Here is a 17,761-nt window from a genome sequence, read left to right on the forward strand (position 1 = left end):
TAGCATTTTAATTTGCATTACAGTCGTCTTTATTATGAGGATATCATTTTGTGTCATTTTCTTACTTCCATTTTTCATTATCCAATTTTACTATGTTAATCTGTATTGTTATTTCCTAATTTTAAAGTGCAGTGAATTACCTTAGGCTAAAAACACTGATGCATACATGAGATGACTGCTCAAGCTCGTCTATGTTTTCGCATCTGTCCCTATTTAAATAAAACTTTAAATTAAAAATTTTACTTTTTATTTCTAAATTATTTCCTGTGCTTGATTGTATCACTTGTCTGTTTTACATTTGTTTTATTATCACTGTTCTTTGAACTTAATTTTAGAAAGAGCTCTAAAAATAAAAGTTGTTAATATTAATATAAATATATATTTTATCAGTATTCATATTAAGTTAAGCTGATGGATTCCCTCCGGAACTGCTGTACAGAACAGTCCGTGCTGATTTGTTGTTCCCGTCAGTGATCTGTGCCGGTAGGCTGCATTCTGTAATGATGTCATGAGACGCTGAAGATTTTCTGGCTGTGATGGTCTACATTGTGCTGCTGTATGGGAGCTGTGAATCACCTGTTTAGTCTTCTGGTCTGGATGTTTGTGTACTTGTCATTTAAAAAAATACAACTCAAAAAGTTCACGAGACATATATGAATTCAACAATCTTTTATTTTTCCCCCCATTTTGATTCTCAAACAATCAAAGATGAGGTTTTTTGTAACCATTTGCATATCCACATGAAGAATAGAAAAACATTATCACTTCTTGACAAGCCTTATTCATGATTTTTTCCATTTTCAAAAAGCCTTTCGACAAACAACAGAGGTTATACGGCAACACAGAGTACAAATGGTGGGGTCAGGGGACAATGGGAAAATACACAGCACAACCAGGAAGAGCAAAGCACAAAATGACAACATGATAACAAAAATAAACAAAATAATAACCAAATATAATAGAAAATAATATTAATAAAATTATGATAAAATAATGACAGCAGTATACAAGAGATAGAGACAATTTTACATTTATACAAAGTGGCCAGAAGCAGGCACCAGGAAGTGAAACAGTTCAGCTTTAATGACTGTATGATCTACTGTAGCTAAAACAACTCAGTGCAGACATGAGTGGAATTGTTAAGACGTTGGCCAAAGTTGGGACGAGGAACAACACAACAAAAGAGGCACCTTATGTAGAGAGCAGCTTTGCCGGTATGCATCTAGAGGACCATTTCATTTATTAGACAGAATTTTTTTTTGTCTGGAAATGGAGAGGTTTCGATTATATGGGCAAACTAGGCTTGCCTTGTGCTTGTCAGGTTTTGCCAACAGCAATATGTGACTTTAAAGCCTGGACTGATATGCATTTAACTGGCCTTGACTGTTTGACAGCTTTGAGTGTCAAATAGCTCAGATCACTTTAATGAGATCTTGATCAGATTCATAAATCTGAAGGCTTTATTTTTTTCTTTTTTCTTTTTTCTTAAAAGTTCTGGCTCTCGGTTTTAGTTGGAAAAAAAAATGGAGTAACTTTTAAACAAATAAGGACTGTACAATGTATCTTAACAGGAACAAACTCGTCTTTTAAGTCTACCGCTTCCAAATCCAACCGTTTGATTTTTTGTTGTTTTTTGCCACATTTTTTTCTTAAAATATATATTCCATATATGCAAATTTATATGTCACAGTAATATACAATCTAAGTGCTTCAGAAGTGAAGGGAACTTGTGTGCAGATGTTTCAGAAGGTGTAAGATGAAAGTTACTGAGAGGAAGAATGTGACTCAACACAAAAAAAGGAGATGCTAAAGGAAGGATGCGAATTCTTTGGTTAAAGGAACGTTCGCATAATGCCACAATAAGTGCTGGCCAGCCACTGAGGCTTATCACAATAATGAAATTGAATAATGTTGAAATTTCTTCAAGGGAAATACCCCAGACTCCAGCTCTGCAGAGTTTCATTCTGTCCCCTCTGTGGTTTATTGATGCATTATTTTTGATTGAAGGGATAGGTGGAAGGTAGGAAAAGGGAAAAGATGACACAGTGAAATGTGATCCAAACTACACCTCACACAGGTATTCTAGTCTTTGAAAGGTAGAGAATGCGAATCGTAGTTGTAATTTTCTATAAACTGTACACAACAACAAGGTGGCATAAAACTGCTCCTATTTGTTCTTAATCGCGCCTCTTATTGCGCCTGCTACTGCTGGATCCCTTCTTCCCCAACTCCGTTTTGGCCTCCATCCTCTCATTCATCTGTTGCTGGAGTTGTTCTGCATACTCAGTGTCATTGTCCACCTCTTTGCTCTCCCCGTTGGCCTGGGTGCTGTGAGGGTTGCTGGGGAGAGCCAAGTAAGGATGCTGAGGCAGATTGGGAGAAGGGGACATGGAGGTGTTCACCTGTCCCTCAAACAGCGCTCTCATTGTTCCATTATTAAGGGCTCTGTACTTGAGGCGGAGCTTGTGAGGCAGGGCAGTGGCTTTGACCTCTGCTTGGCACTCACTGATAGCTTCTGCTGCCTTCTGGTTATAGCTGCCAATGTCTGAGGAGGATGAGGAGGGTGACTCATCATCAGTGGAGCCTTCCTTGTCAGAGCTACGAGGGTCTACGTCACTGGAAGAGGTGTCTTTTGCAGAGGAGTTCTCCTGGTAAAAAACGTCAGTTCTGGAGCCTCCTTCATAGGTAAGAACTGGGGGCTCTTCATCCAGTGTGTTGAGGTAGCCATTGTGCTGTGGGAAGGAAGACTTGCCCTCTTCAGTGTTGTGGATCAGATCGGGGGCAAAGGGGTTCTGGGGGTTTCCTGCACGCTGAAGACTACTTTCATGAGCCTGGTAGCTGTATTCACACTGTTGTTGAGCATTGGCATTGTACCTTTGCTGAAGCTCCTCTGCAGACTCTACATGATCATCTGTGTATTCATACTGAGGCGAGTCCATGGTCTTTGTCCTCTCCAACTTCTCAGCCACCTCTGTGATGGTCACTGAGCAGTCGGAGAACTTTGTGTTGGAGGTGTGCTGTACAGTTCTGCTCTGCTGGGTTTGCTGGTCCTCTAGCCTCTGGCTCTCCATTGGGTAACAGCCGCTGCTGGAGCGATACAGGATGACACTCCTCTGTGCAGAGGGGGCCTGAGGGGCTGGGCTGGAGGCCTCCATGTGGCAATGTTGCTGGTAGTCCATGGCACTTTCAGCCAATTGCGTGTTCTGCTGGGGATCAGCGTGGTTGCCATGGTAAGTCTCACTAGGCATATCATTAGGCATCCCATTTCTTTCCAGTCTGGCCATCTCCAAACCTGAGGGCTCCGTCTTTATGCTGTAGCCCATAGGTTCTGGGCTGTCCCTGGAGGAGGCGTCAGACATGTCAGAAACAGAGCCCCGAGGAGAGTAGCTGTGGAGCGTGTTGTGGCGCTCTCCATGGCTCGACTGCTCTGTTTCAGAAGAGTCAGAATTCAGCATGACCTGGGATGCACTGGAGTAGCCGCTGCTAGAGTGGTACGCATGACTATTCGGGGTGCCATTGGTGCTGCTCCCATTGCTACTGCTGTTGGCATTAGCAGCACTGTTGGCAATCTGCTGACTTTTCTCCATGTAGGAAGCTGTACTGATGAGGCCAAAGCGCAACTTCAGCTGCAAGAGTTCAGTTTTGAGTCGGACGTTCTCCTCGTTCAGTGCCATGACACGGTTCTCTAGCACCATGTCATTCAGGCGACGTTTTTCTCTTGAGCGTTTAGCGGCTTCATTGTTCTTTCTCCGTTTTTCCCAATAGGAAGCATCTTTCTTCTCATCGGATATAAACTCTCTCTTGCGACGACAGCTCAAATTATTCTTTGATCCTTTCGACTGACGGCTGATCCGTGCTCCACCATCAGGATTAGGTGATGGGAGGCTTCCGCTGTAGGAGGATAAATTGTCTATCTCCATGGCATTTTTGTTGTTGGTGGATGGTAGGTGTAAACTCAGACTTTCCATCTTCTTAGCTGGGGGCCAGAGTGTAACTCTAGCAAAGGGCAAGGGGGTAAAGGGAAAAATTGTAAGTATAACAGCCTTTTTCTTTGTTCTTAGGAGCTTGACTTATGTCGCAGGGTCAGCAAAAACTTGTTGATGAGGTATTTGTGCTCCTTGAAGGGATGGCCTCATTGATTTCCGTTTATTATTTTCAAATGGAAAATGCTCAAGTGTCCAAACTAGCCAAGAAGATTAAAAAGAGGTGGAACTCTACAAAAACCTCAGACATTGAACTAGTGTATTGAACAAGAAACAAAAATACAAGATTGTTTTTATACCAAAAGTCTTTGCTTCTCTTTTTTTTTGCCTTTGGTTCAAAGCGGTCTCTGTTGTCTTGCTGGAGGGGATTTAGAATTTTTCTGCAATCTTTCGTCGAGCTGTGATGTCTGTCGGGAGGCTGCCCTCCTTCTCCGAAAGCGTCTTCAGAGGAAGTATGTCAGGAGGACTACTTTGCTGATCCCTGAGGATCCAGAGTCAGTGCTGCTCTTTGTTGACCACTATGTTGAAGAGACAAAGACAAAAGGAGGGAGAGGGAAGAGAGAGTTAGATGATGTGTCAAACCACTGCAGTTCATTGTGGCACACAATACTTTTCAGTCAATTTTGATCAGATTCATGGACTGAGATACAAAGCAAAAATTGTTACTGTAATATCTATGGCTTTAGATCAATGTATCCTCTTTATAGCGCAGTGCATCCTGTGCATAAAATATATGACATAACCCCAAAATGTATACAAAGCACTTCCTTCCTGGACTTTGTTTCCTTGAATTAAGACGAAAAAGGAAGGTCAGACGCAAAGTCTGAGACGCAGCACATGAAAGAGTACAGCTGTGGCTGTGACCAAAAATGCGGTATTTGCTGCTTCTGCAGAGCTCTTATGTAAGACAGGGATCTGTCATAGTCGCATAGCGAGGTCTGAGGCAAGCTGACCTAGTGCCAGCCCTTCATAGACTGACAGATGAAGGGCAAAAAATATAGATGTGCCATAAAAAGTGTTTTTTTTATTTTCAGACTACACCAAGAATGACTTATAAATGCTGGATTGAATCAAAAGAAAGAAACTCATTGAGGATGGGCTGGAGTGAGCTCATGGGAGTCAAAGCGCTTCTCTGTTGTTTTGTCTGTTTCCGTGGGGGAGGGGCGACATCACAGCAACAATGTCGCAGTTTTCTGGTAGCCGTCAAACTGTCTGAGATTACACAACAGCACAAGCTGCTGAACTTCCCTATTCAGTGTCAACATCAACGCTCAAACGTAAGCCTTGGCCACTTAACTACACCATAAAACAACAACAATGCTGAATGCAGCGCAGACAGATCATGAGTTTAGTGTTATGTAATAACTAGACGCTGCTGCTTTTGTTTCAGGTCTGGATCATTCTGGTTCTTTCATTGCACCACATCACACAGCTGAAATAAAGTCAGCATTACACAAACCCCTTGAGTCAACAAACATGAAAACCTCTTGATGACACACATAGTGGGAATGTGAGAATCTAGGTCAGTGTGCCTGTGGGTAAAAATGACTCCTCTTGTGTTGGTTTCACAGCAAACTCTGAAATGATTGCTAACGTTATCGTCATTAACCTGCCTTTTTAATAAACTTTATATATGGTAAACTTTCAATCTTGAATACATTTACCCTAAGCAAGAAGCACAACTATGTACATTACATGTCTGTACTTCAGAAACTGTAAAAACTGGAAGTACACAACTGAAGACCCATGGAAAAGTTTTGATTGTCCCTTTGAGAAACTATTATAACTATTTACTTTAAGGTGTGGCACCCCCACCCAAGGTAACTTCAATCCTCCTTTCTCAGTGACTCTGTTACATTATCTAACATCCACAAGACCACCATTGTGACCTTGTAACAGCCTGACTTCTGCTCTGGATAATTACTCATTAATTAATCCTCCTCTGTGGAGTTGTAACTCAAGGTCAAAGTCTGCTGTAAAATGTTATATGCTTTGCAGCCTATTCCTCACAATCCCGCCCCTATGTTGCCACACAAAGAGTTTTACTACTTCTTGGTCGTCTCTTGTTTAAGAACTGGAGTAAAGCTTCGTTGAACAGGGTGGAATTTGGACACAACCACCAACAGATGTGGAAAAAAAGTAGAGCCAACAGTCTTCCCTCCCCTCTCTCTTTCGGGAAAAAAAATCCCCCCCCCCCCCCCAAACCCTGTGCGCGTGAAACAAAGGCGGATAGGGAGGAAGCATGCATACGTCTGCGCTGTCCCACTGACCTAGAAACGACGCTAAGCAGTAAACACTCCTCCTGTCTTTGACGTTGCGCCATAAAATAGGTCAGTAGGACTGCAAGGGAGGGAGGGCAAGAGAGGGAAAGAGAGTATTAGAGTGCACTCTAAAAATAGAGCGATAGAAAGAGGTGAGGGAGGGAGGAACCAGAAAGGGGTTGGGTTGTCATGATGAATTCAGTTGTTTCGAACAAGAGGAATTTTACAGAGTCTACGGCGGGAGGAATAAAACAGCAGAGGAACGAAACACGTCATCTGCCTCAAAATCTTTTTACAAAAGCCCCGGTGATTTTCGAGCAACATTAAATCTGGTTCGCTCTAAAAAACCGTCCGACACCCCTGTCATAATGTGCATTAGTTGCAGATAAAAAAAACCAATAGTGAGAAATAGGGAGATGGCATTGACGTCAGAGCACACACCCATAGCTGCAGCCAAATTCACGCATAACAGGCTCTCTCTGAGGACTGCAGGGGGAGGGGCTGCTGTTGTTGCTCGTAACGTACGTGCTCTGAATTTCTCTTGTTGCAGGGCAAGGCTTGTGTGATGTATGCATATAACATAGCAGCACTCGCTACAGGTTATTGGCCGTTAATGGCAGACACTCCCCTGTTTTACTGTGCTGCTTGGCACTATGAGAAAAAAAAAATTATGCAAGTGGCGCTTTGTAAACCTAAAAATGTACAATTAGTATAAAACATTGGGGGAATCGTTGTAAGCTGTTGCTCTCAGTATGTTTGAACAATTCTGACGTCTTTCCCAAGCACTTGCTTGTTCTGGAGGAATGCTTCACTTTTGACCTCTACTGAGGCAAGTGTGAGGAACGCATGGCGTCCTCTCCCCCTCCTCCATCTTTTAAGTGATCCAACACCACACACGTGAAGGGGCCCAGCAAGAAGCCTCCATTTTGCCCCACGGCTTTGTTTCAGGAAAGAAAACTACGAGACAGGAATTCAGACATTCCAGGTCAGTTATTGATACTCCTGTCTGAGTGCCAACACTTCCATAGACTAGTGATAAACACTCCTGCATTCCCTGTAGGCTAAGTGATATATCACTTCATTTTACAGATAAATGCACATTTGGAGACAGGGTTACACATGTTTTTAAAAGCTAATCCATTAAGTGAAGTTATTATAAGTCTTGACATGGTTTCACAGTACTACTTGATCAGCTGCTTACACATGACAAAGATATATTTAAGGAATATAAATGGACACAATAAGCTATAGTTGCTGAACTCTGCTTGAGTGTCTGAATTCCTCAGAGCAAAGGATCGGGTGACTAAAGTAATCCACTGCTTGCCCTGTATACCTCTAGTGTCTCGTAGCCCAGATTCAGGTCTGACCTATATTTAAAGATTTGGCTGGGACAGAGCAATGCAGATGACTCTGAGAGCAGACCAGCTGGCAGCAGGCAGACTAAGAGCTCACCAGAACTCTGCCTCGCTTTGCCAGACAGGATTTTCCATGCATTGCATCACATCCTGAATGATCATTTGTTATTCTAATTTTGTCCCAACAAGACCTCGAGGCAAATTGCGTATCAGACATAAAAGCTAATTTAATCTGGGTCAAACTTAATTCTGTTTTTTTTCTGTCCCGTGTGTGTGGTTGAGGAACATTTCTAAATAAGTTAAATATAGCTCATAGACAGTGAGCAGCTGTCTCACATGATTCAAAGTGAACACACTCATTAAGTTTACCTGCATAAACTAAGATATTTTTTTAAAAGTATGACAGTTTATCTAAAATTAAGTTTTAAATAACGGGTATAGAGCACAGTGTGAAAAGGAATCAATTACAGGTGTCTCTGTCCCAGGAGAGAGCTGCTGTTTATTGCCTTTCCCTGCTGCGTGTTGGTTATGTCATACTCCCCAACCGGCTCACAGCAAAGCTCTCCATTTAAACAAAAAACCTCGCGGAAATGGAAATCATGCATTTATTCTGTTTTGCTCATTAAATATGGACATCTAAAAATATGTGGTATGTTACTGAATTTTACACATGTGGACAAAATGTTTTATTTTTTAGAATGAACCTTATTTTTATTCTGTTGGTAATTGTAACATTTCCTGTCATGGGCCCACTTCCATACTCAAATGATTTTTTACAAAACAATTAACCTTGGTTTTATGTCCATTTCAAAATGTTTTTTTTTAATTCAATCTCCTTTTACTTCATTACAGTTTTCCGTCCTATTTGTTAAAATATAAATCACGAATAGCCAAAATTATGAATCACTATCCAAGTAAGAAGAGTGAACTAGTGACCTATAAAACAGCATAGTCTACACACAGAGACCGCAGCATGCCACGTGCAGGAGCTAATGTAGTAGGCTATGTGTCTGCATTAACCAGACAACACAGACCAAAGCAGCAGCTGCCCCCGGTCCCTTGAAAATACCATGAGGGAAACAACCTCGCCTTGACATTGAGCACTTATTGTGTAAATTTGTTAAACCCTGTTTTCCAATCAAACTAAGCGTTTCACGCCAGAATAAAGGCGAAAATGCAAAGAAACCAGTAGAAATGTCTCTCTGTTAAATGTGACCAAAACAGCCGCAACCATCTCAAAGTCACGGACTCGCAGATCTGTCGGCAGAGCTGAGAGTCGCCATGTGAACAATAACCAGCCATAGATATTGCGGTCCCTTTTAGTACACACTGTCCAACCACAAAAAAAACACTCATCACATAAATCACCTATAGAATTATAAACATGTTTATTTACAAATGCCGGTATAACCTTCAGCAAAACATTACCTTGTTATTTCCTGGAGTAGGAAAAATGCAGGCGTTCCGGACACAAAAGCCGTCTGGCTCCTCGTTTCTTCCTTTAATTCCGCGTAAAGAAAGCTTCCCAAAAAACGACAAAGTTTCGTCTCCTGTTCCTGTCGTTGCTCGTTCAGTTGTGGTTGAGTCAGTGAGTCGGGTGGATTGCTGTTTCCGTCTCTTGGCTCGGGCTGGTTGTGTGTGGTACGATGCTGGACACTTTGCTCTAGTTTCTCGGCTCCCTTTCTAGAAATATGTGTTAGTAGGTCAGTGGTTGCATAACAGCTCTTAGGCTGCCTAGTCACGTTTTTGTCCTCTATCCCTCCGCGCTAGACTCTCTCTCTCTCTCTCTCTCTCTCTCTCTCTCTCTCTCTCTCTCTCTCTCTCTCTCTCTCTCGCTCTCTCAATTCGTGTGTTATATGACTTTCTCTGTTTTTTTTCACCCCTTCGTGTACAGATACGTCCTTCTCTCCCTGCAAGTGTAATGCCATATCGTTCAGGGGATTGGTTAAGTGTATAACGAGGGCACAGATGTGTTTATGCCATACTGTATAGTCTGGTTTATGCAAGCACAGTTTATGTTGTAACAGATAACATACATGCAGATAGGCTATTTGTAATAAGATAAGATAGATAGATAGATAGATAGATAGATAGATAGATAGATAGATAGATAGATAGATAGATAGATAGATAGATAGATAGATAGCATTTTTTGCATGCTTTTTTTTCAAAATTAGATGTACTATCCACCCTTTTCAGTTTTTCTATTGTCCCTCAACACTGGTTTTCTTCATCAACATATTCCATCAACTGTTTAGCTTACATCATCCCCGTTTTCCAACAACCCATAGTCTCACTTAAATCCCCTCCCCCTGCTTTTCTTTCACTACACATAGACACACACACGCTCCATGAACGGTGGCCTTGAACTTGTCTAGCCCAACCACCACCAGTCTTCAGTGTTATTTCCACCAACCCCCAACATGCTCCTCCATCTCTGCATGCAGGCAATCCCTTGGCAACAGTGGTGTAGTGGTGCCTGCCTAGCAACCAGAAGGCCATCCCGTTTTTCCGAGGTTTGTACACTGATTGCTGGAAATACATTCTCTGCATTTTTAGGTCTTGATGTCACCTAAAGAATGTGTATTTTTAGCTACACAACTTAACATTGAGTTTTGCTATGGCTATAAAGCTAAATGATCATTTTTGCATTGTTCTTTTAAAAATAAAGGCGTATAATTTTAAAGTGGGAATGCTATTCCTCCAACTGGAGACACATCCTTATCCCACATTGCGCACCATGTGGTTCTAGTGTGCGCACAACAGAGAAAAGAGGACCTCTCTAATAACACTCCCAACGAAGAATGAATGAATGAATGAGGCTCGTGACCAATGCTGCCGGGGAAATTTAGCGCCATCTGGTGTTAATTAAATAAATAGGCTGCTGAAATTTGGAATACTCGTTAATGTGGTCATAACCAAAACATTCAGCTGAATGCAATATAATCCTTGATGGATTTTAACACAGTGCATTCACTGCGGTGAGGGTATAGGGGAGCAACTCCCCACTGTGTTCAGACTTTCTTTTTTCTTCCGGAAACTTCTTCTGACTGGAGACTTTCCAGGTTCTATAATGTAGGCATAGGCCTATTCTGAATTTATCCTTCACTTCCATATGGACCAATCAGTCTCCACTGCAGCTGCTTCTGTGCTAAAAATAGTTCTCGTACTGCTGACGTGATAGATGACTCATGCAGAGTCTCTCTCCCTGCATCCATACACCACCCCTTTCTCCCCGGTATTGTCCTACATCTCACTGTCCCAGCTTATTTAAGTGACCTTAGTTCTTGGAACAAAGGTTTGTAGTATATTTTCATCGGGATGGTATTTAAACTTCAAAAGGGAAGATAGACTTTTGAATTAAAATGTTATACGTTTAGCAGACAATGAGACTGTTTGTCTGCAGTGCATCACCTCACAGCACACATCTGTTAGTTTTACCTTTACTAAACCGCACGCAACCTCTGCTGCCTATCTGTTGAAAAGCTGTTTCGTAAATACATATTAAACAGTATAAGTAAGTCCTGAAACTATTTTATCTATTTTTTGTGTTGGTATCAGCCATATTAAGTCACATTTGTTTATTTTTTATTATACCCATTAACTACACTCAAGAGTTCAGTTCAGCTATTTTTCCTGGTGTGCACTATACGCCACTCCTTCAAATATAATGTATGCTCCACCAGTAGAGTTAAAATTAGTATTGGTTTGTATTTAAAATATGCCATTTGTTATAAATGTTCATCAGTCATTATATAAAATATATTTTTATTTAAAATTCAGTACACCTCAACTATCATTCTAAACACAGACATAGGTAGCTTAATTAGATGGCTTAGAAACAAATTCAGATCACAGAAATAACGAACAAAACGTATAGATTATTCCAGAAAATTTCTTTTTTTCAACTTTACTTTTTTTGGGGACATTTATTTATTCGTTTTGACATCATTGTATATCTACAGTTTTGTGTCAAGAAGCCTTGAGAATGTGTTTTGTCCAAAAGAAGAAAAAATGACCCTTTCCCATATCAGTGAATGTTGAAAGATTGAGGTGTTACATACACTTTTTAAAATGTGCTCTGAGTTGTCTCTTTAACATGTTGTTTTAATTGTATGACAGTCTACTAAAAAGTGTACAGAGCCCTCTTTCATGTCAGACATATCAACATACATAACTCCCCCTGAGTTTATCATGAATTGGTGTTATTGTAGTAATGTGCTGATCATCACAGCACATTCAGACTGAGTGAAACAGGTTTGTGGTAATGCTGGGGCCAGACCTATCTGGGGCATTAAGCACTGCACTCTGTAAGACCATTAGCTGGGAAAGATGTAGTGTGAACAGGGTCATTTCTGAGGTCTGTTGGGGCCCTAGGCAAACATTCATTGGGTCCCCTCCAACCCACATCCATTATTATTTTCATAGAAATAATGCATATATGACACTTAACAGGGCATTGAGAGTCAGTGCTGTCAGACAGGAACCCATTAGGGAGGTTTCATACTGTCAATGCAAATTTTGCACATTTTGAGGCAATGCTATGGTTTAAAATTTGTCATCCATTGGGGGGGGCCTTACTTGCCTGGGGCCCCAAAGCAGTTGCCTGTCTTGCCTGTTGACCAGTAGCGCCTATGAGTGTGAAATCTGTCTCTTAATGTAACTCATATGAACCTCTTATGCTCAGGATCTCAGATCCTATTGGGCAGCTGCTGAGAGAAGAGCTTCTTGAGTTGAGCCACTTCTTGAGACAGACAGCTGATCTGAGATCTAAGATTGTCCTCTGTTGAAAGATTGGTGTCCTTTGAGTTCTGCAAAGAGTTATATAATCCAGAGGACAGACTTTGATACTGCAGCCCAGGTCCACCACATACCTCCTCCCTGGACCACTGATCCAGATTCTGCGTCTGACTAACCCAACCCAAACGCTGTTGGTTCCTTTCCTGGATGTTTGGTCCCACAGTGGCTATCGGTGGCCCACTTTGTCTGCTATCAGAGGATGGAGACAGCTCCCCTCCAGGGCCCTTAAAGCGGAGCTTATGCGGGAGGCTTCTCAAACCCTCAGGTGCATCTTGTCTGTTTACATACTGGCTTTCTTTGATTTCAGGGGAACATATGTGGGAGCTGTAGCCATGTTGCTCCCCTACCAGCTCCATTGGGGAAGGTCCACCTTGCTCATTCAGTGTGTCATCCAGAAACACAGAGTGAGCATTAACATTTGAGGAACATGAGGTTGAGACACCCAACTCTGATACACTATGAACTGTAAGACGCCTGGCTTTCCAGGGGCCATTAATTGATTGCTGCTGTTGTGGATGAGGGCGGATGCTGCTTGTGTTGCCTATGGGTTGTGTGTTAAGGCGTGAGCCATCAGTGTGAGGTTGGTAGACATGGGTTGAACTCAGGTTTGCATGAAGCGGAGTAGACAGTTGTAGGACGGACACATCAGATGAGTCTTTTACCAGGCCGAAGCGAAACTTAAGGGCCAAGAGCTCAGCCCTTAGGCGGGCATTGTCCTCCAGCAGTCCCAGCACTCGATTCTCCAGCACCATGTCATTAGCTCTTCGCTTCTCCCTGGATCTCTTTGCGGCTTCATTGTTTTTTTGCCTCTTTTCCCAGTAACCCTCATCTTTCTTCTCCTCAGAGATAAACTCTCGTTTGCGACGAGCACTGTTGCCATTTTCTTCATCGCAGCTGCTACCAGACTTAGCTTCAGTGTTGGCAAGGCTGTCTTTGTGTTTAAGGGCAAAGTTGTGACCCAGGAGGGTCTGGGCCAGCTGGCTTGTAGAGGTCAGGATGGAAACAGCCTCATCAGTGAAGGACCTGGCCTCTCCCAAAGGCCCAGACTCATGCCCTTCCATAACAAGCAGAGAGGGAAAAGCCAGGTCCTGGTTCATGGACCCTGCATTCTGAGCTGTCATGTTTCACTCAGATTTGACAGTTCAGTGAGCTTCTTAAGGCCCAACAAAAGGTTCGCTGATTGGTGTGAGGCGTGTGGTTATGGCACCACCTAGTGGCAAAAAGGGAGAAGTACAGTATAATTATGGGCACGGTGTGTTCATAGTGTAGAACCTCCATAAACATTACATCGACATATTGTTTATCGGAGGAGGGTCTTAAGTAATTTACAGCAATACCGTGTCTGTATCCTCAGTAGGATACATGAAAAAACACACAGCACATTAAAAAAGAAACTCTAAAAAAAGGATAGTCTAAAAATAACATATACTGTCGCTACAGACTAATAGTCTAACATTATGTTATCTTTGATTGCCTACAATTAGGCTACGGGAATTTATTTAACTCAGCTGTCACAGCTTACGGAATCACGTTTAGAGGAACCAAATGATCACACAACAGTAAGATGGACATTTAATTTAATAAATAGATCCAAGCACTTAGACTGTGTATTTAAATCTTATTTTAGCTTGATTTAGACGAATTAGGCTATCAGTTGTGATTATGAATCATTTACCGCTAAGTCTTGGTAGATAGGCATTTTAATATTTATCAATACCGGAATACGTTTATTAAACCTTACAAGATAGACACAAATAGTTCATAAGTTTATTTATGTTTTATGCAACATAAGTTTTACATAATAGCCTAGCTAAGCCAACTTTCTTTAGAAGTAGCCTATTTAACTTAACTTAGCCTAACATGTCCCCTTGAAAGATAAAGCGACAATAAAATCAGCGATTAGTCTCACAAAACATAAAGTACATCTTACTTACGAAGTAAAACTTAGATCAAAATCTTCTGAGACAGAGAGGAGCACGTGCTACTCCACAGGGCGCCTGGATGTGTCTGCTACTAAAAAGCTCCGCATCTCTCTCTCTCTCCCTCCCTCTCTCTACCTCTCTCTCTCTCAAACACACACTCATACACACACTCTCTCTCTGTCTGTCTGTCTCTCTCTCCCCTCACTCCCTCTCTCTCTCTCTCTCTCTCTCTCTCTCCTCCTCACACTCTCTTCCTCTCTCTCTCTCTCTCTCTCACACACACACACACACACACACACACACTCTCTCTCTCTCTCTCTCTCTCTCTCTCTCTCTCTCTCAGCCTTCCTGGGGGCGGAAAATGTGTGGCCCCTTCAACTAGAACTCACGGGTTGGGTAGAAAAATGATTTCCTTGCAAGGCAACTATATAATGGTACCAACTATAATGTAATGTATTACATTAAAGCTTAAGAGGAAATCCTTAAAGTCTGAAGCTTGGGTGAACTATTTCAATTCTTAAGTTCTCAAACATATTATGTTCTAATAACCAGGCAGTACTTCAAACTGCAAAGGTTAAATACCTCTATAACAGTGTTCTTTTATCATTTTTTTCACAGCCCAGTGCTAGTGAGGTCATCCACATTACAAAAGCCATGTGTGTACAGGAGTCATGGTGGCTTGAGTTGTCCTCGATTGCCCTGCCGCAGGTGACTACCCATAACAAGTAGGCAGATTCAGGGTACCACAACTACAGTACATAGAAATATCCCACGTGTCAGTGTCATGTTTTTTTCTCAGAAAAACACCAGTAGTTCATCTGGTTATTGATTTATTTCCACCATATCATTCGAGTAATGCCACTCACATAGTACTCACTAGTTTTTTCACTGGTACTAGTTTTTTCTCTTTTTTGGAGACCTCACTGTTTTAAAAACAAAACAATCAATGTGTTTACAGGTGAGTGCACCTGTGAGTCAAATTATAAAGTATTTTCAAAGAAAAAAACCCTATAAATATGTAGGTGTCTTCAGAGATTCTAGTGATTTGTATTTGAAGAATGTAAAGAATTAAACCTGTACAGAGAGAGTGAGCAATGCCAGTTGACTGTGCGAATAGAACAAGCTCTTATGCAATGCAAGAGAGCATTTGAGGACTGCTCAGTGCTGACAGTTCACTAGGGGTGAGGGGGACAGAGGAAAAAAGGCACATTGTTCCCTGAGTAATCTCCATGTGCATGCATATGAAAACTCTTTACAGTGGATCTTTCTGTATCTATTTCAGTCAATTGTTTTGGGTTTTTTTCAAAACAAGTGTACAGTTAACTTGTCATTTTTTAATTTGCGCAGATTATTGTTGGGCAGTTTCGAAAGCACTATTGACCCATTTCTGTTAGCTTGACAATGCAGGTTTTAACATGTTCACAACACTAAGTGCAATAGAAGCTGATGGGAATGTTAGATTTTACACTTATTTAGTCGTAAAAAAAAGTTCTTCCAAATCCAAAATCCGAACTGTCAGCAATGAAATCTGTTTAAAGTTTCACAACAATTCTTCAGATCTTAGTAACTTATTTAAGTCTGTACCAACGTGAAGGTGCAGCCGACAACATCTGTCAGTCATGCATGTTTGTTAATAGTTGATAATTATAGGGCCATTGTGCTGAACTTTGATGCTGTAACTGTCAACACTGCCTTGGTCAATGGACCTGCATAGTTGACAATGTTCACTCACAACTTCATTATGTTGCAAAAATCCAAAAGCATTGATGTGTGTGAACTTGGATTTAAGCCTTGAAAGTAAAGGCAGAAAGGGAAGGACATCTTTTGCTTTTGATAGAAAGGACACCGTCGTAGCTTTATTGACAAAAGATAGGCATTTCTAATTATGTTGTTTTTGCAGAATGTTTCTTGATTCCAGATAAGTCAGTCTTAATAGATGTTTTTGTTTTTATCTTTATTGGTATGGGTGTGAATGGTATATATATGATACTTTGTACCTGGAGGCTCTATTTCTCATATAGATCATACCAAAGGTCAGCATGAGAAGGTAAATGTATGTGTTTTTGTACAGTGCTTATTCAAAAGTACATGCAACATTCAATGTAGGTGAGCTGGGATAAAGGAATTGATTCTTCAAATGGCTGTTTCATGGGTCAGACCATATGTAAGAATATGTAAGAATGGGATCCAGGCAAGCTTTAGGTTATGTATCTTGTTAACTTCTGATGATAATTTAAGGGCCACACAATCAAAGCAACTACCAAAGTCAGTTTATTATTAACTTCAAATACTATTTGAAGTTACCAGGGTTATTTGCTATATGATATTGATATATTCCGTGAACAAGGATACTTAATTAACAGAATAGTAAATATGTGCAGGTATATTTTCACATTTGTTTATTTTCATCTCATCATAAAAGTGCTAAAAAAGAGGGATTGATAGTGTAAAAGTTAGCAGCAACCCCATACAACCTTTGTGTGTTCACTCAAGTTCAAATTAGGTGAATCAGCTCACACCCCTCCCTGCCTTGTTCTCCCAGGTTCTCTCTCTCTCTCTCTCTCTCTCTCTCTTTCTATCCTTTTTACATCACTCAATCCACTTGGACCCAAAGTCAACAGCGTCAGTGTGGCAGCCGCTTTCACCACTCTAATCCTCATCCTGCTTTTGGACAGCGAGCCAAGATCCCTGTTACGTAAGGTTGTATAATTACAAACAATCATCTACACAAAGTTGCTGTACAAGAAATTACTTATGTAATAAATGTACTGGGAGTAAGAAGTAACAGTCTGAACAAGTTTATTTACATCTATAAATCCTTACCTCTCCTACCTACAGAAGCAACGTCCTTCATGGCTCTCTCCATGCAAGTCCAAATGTAAATACCTTCAAATTTCAATTGAAAGACTGGTATCAGTGCTACCCTAAGTAGCTTGGTTAATAGTGCAAAAAAAAAAAAATCAAATTTATAGATAGTTTGGGTCAATGGAGAATACAAAGCCCTTTGATAATAATGCTACAGTGTACTGTTTAGTGAATAGTGTCTGTCTTTCTCTGAGACTGTGAGACAGATGTTTGTTTGGTAAGCTGAAGTAGCCCTGCTGTGTCAGAGAAGTTTCTTCTTCATCTCAGTACCTCTGTTGTTCTGCTGGGTTCACTGCTGCCTGTCACTGGATGTTACAGCACGTCTGTTCCTGCAGGACGAGGGAACAATACAATGTTGAAAGGAAGTCAGAGTTAGACCTGTTGCATCCAATACAGTTTTTTTTATGCTTATATCATACTTATGTGCAATGTTATTGCTGATTAGACCCCATTGTGACGTCTTCATTTACTCAAAGGGCTAGTGAGGCTGAGCGTGTGATAGGATCCTCTGTTGATGCCATTGGTGGTTGGGATAAGGAGGGATGAGGGATGAACTTAGAAGACCAAATCAATCA

General features: G+C 41.2%; 2 protein-coding genes across 2 annotated transcripts; both read right to left on the reverse strand.

The window, feature by feature from the left end:
- Positions 1-654: 654 nt before the first annotated feature.
- Positions 655-9,377, reverse strand: nfil3-5 (nuclear factor, interleukin 3 regulated, member 5). The gene is made up of 2 exons (XM_079338647.1): positions 9,028-9,377; positions 655-4,501 (listed from the first exon to the last, which is right to left on the reverse strand). Exon 2 carries the CDS (start codon positions 3,966-3,968, stop codon positions 2,178-2,180), a length of 1,791 nt encoding a protein of 596 aa, XP_079194773.1. The 5' UTR covers positions 3,969-4,501; positions 9,028-9,377; the 3' UTR covers positions 655-2,177.
- A 2,059-nt stretch (positions 9,378-11,436) lies between these two features.
- On the reverse strand, positions 11,437-14,437 carry LOC306820552 (uncharacterized protein). The gene is made up of 2 exons (XM_079338433.1): positions 14,334-14,437; positions 11,437-13,609 (listed from the first exon to the last, which is right to left on the reverse strand). The coding sequence occupies exon 2, from the start codon at positions 13,518-13,520 to the stop codon at positions 12,291-12,293; it is 1,230 nt and encodes a 409-aa protein (XP_079194559.1). The 5' UTR covers positions 13,521-13,609; positions 14,334-14,437; the 3' UTR covers positions 11,437-12,290.
- Positions 14,438-17,761: the final 3,324 nt, after the last annotated feature.

This window comes from Symphodus melops (assembly GCF_947650265.1).
Source record: "Symphodus melops genome assembly, chromosome: 2".
Taxonomy (NCBI): Eukaryota; Metazoa; Chordata; class Actinopteri; order Labriformes; family Labridae; genus Symphodus; species Symphodus melops.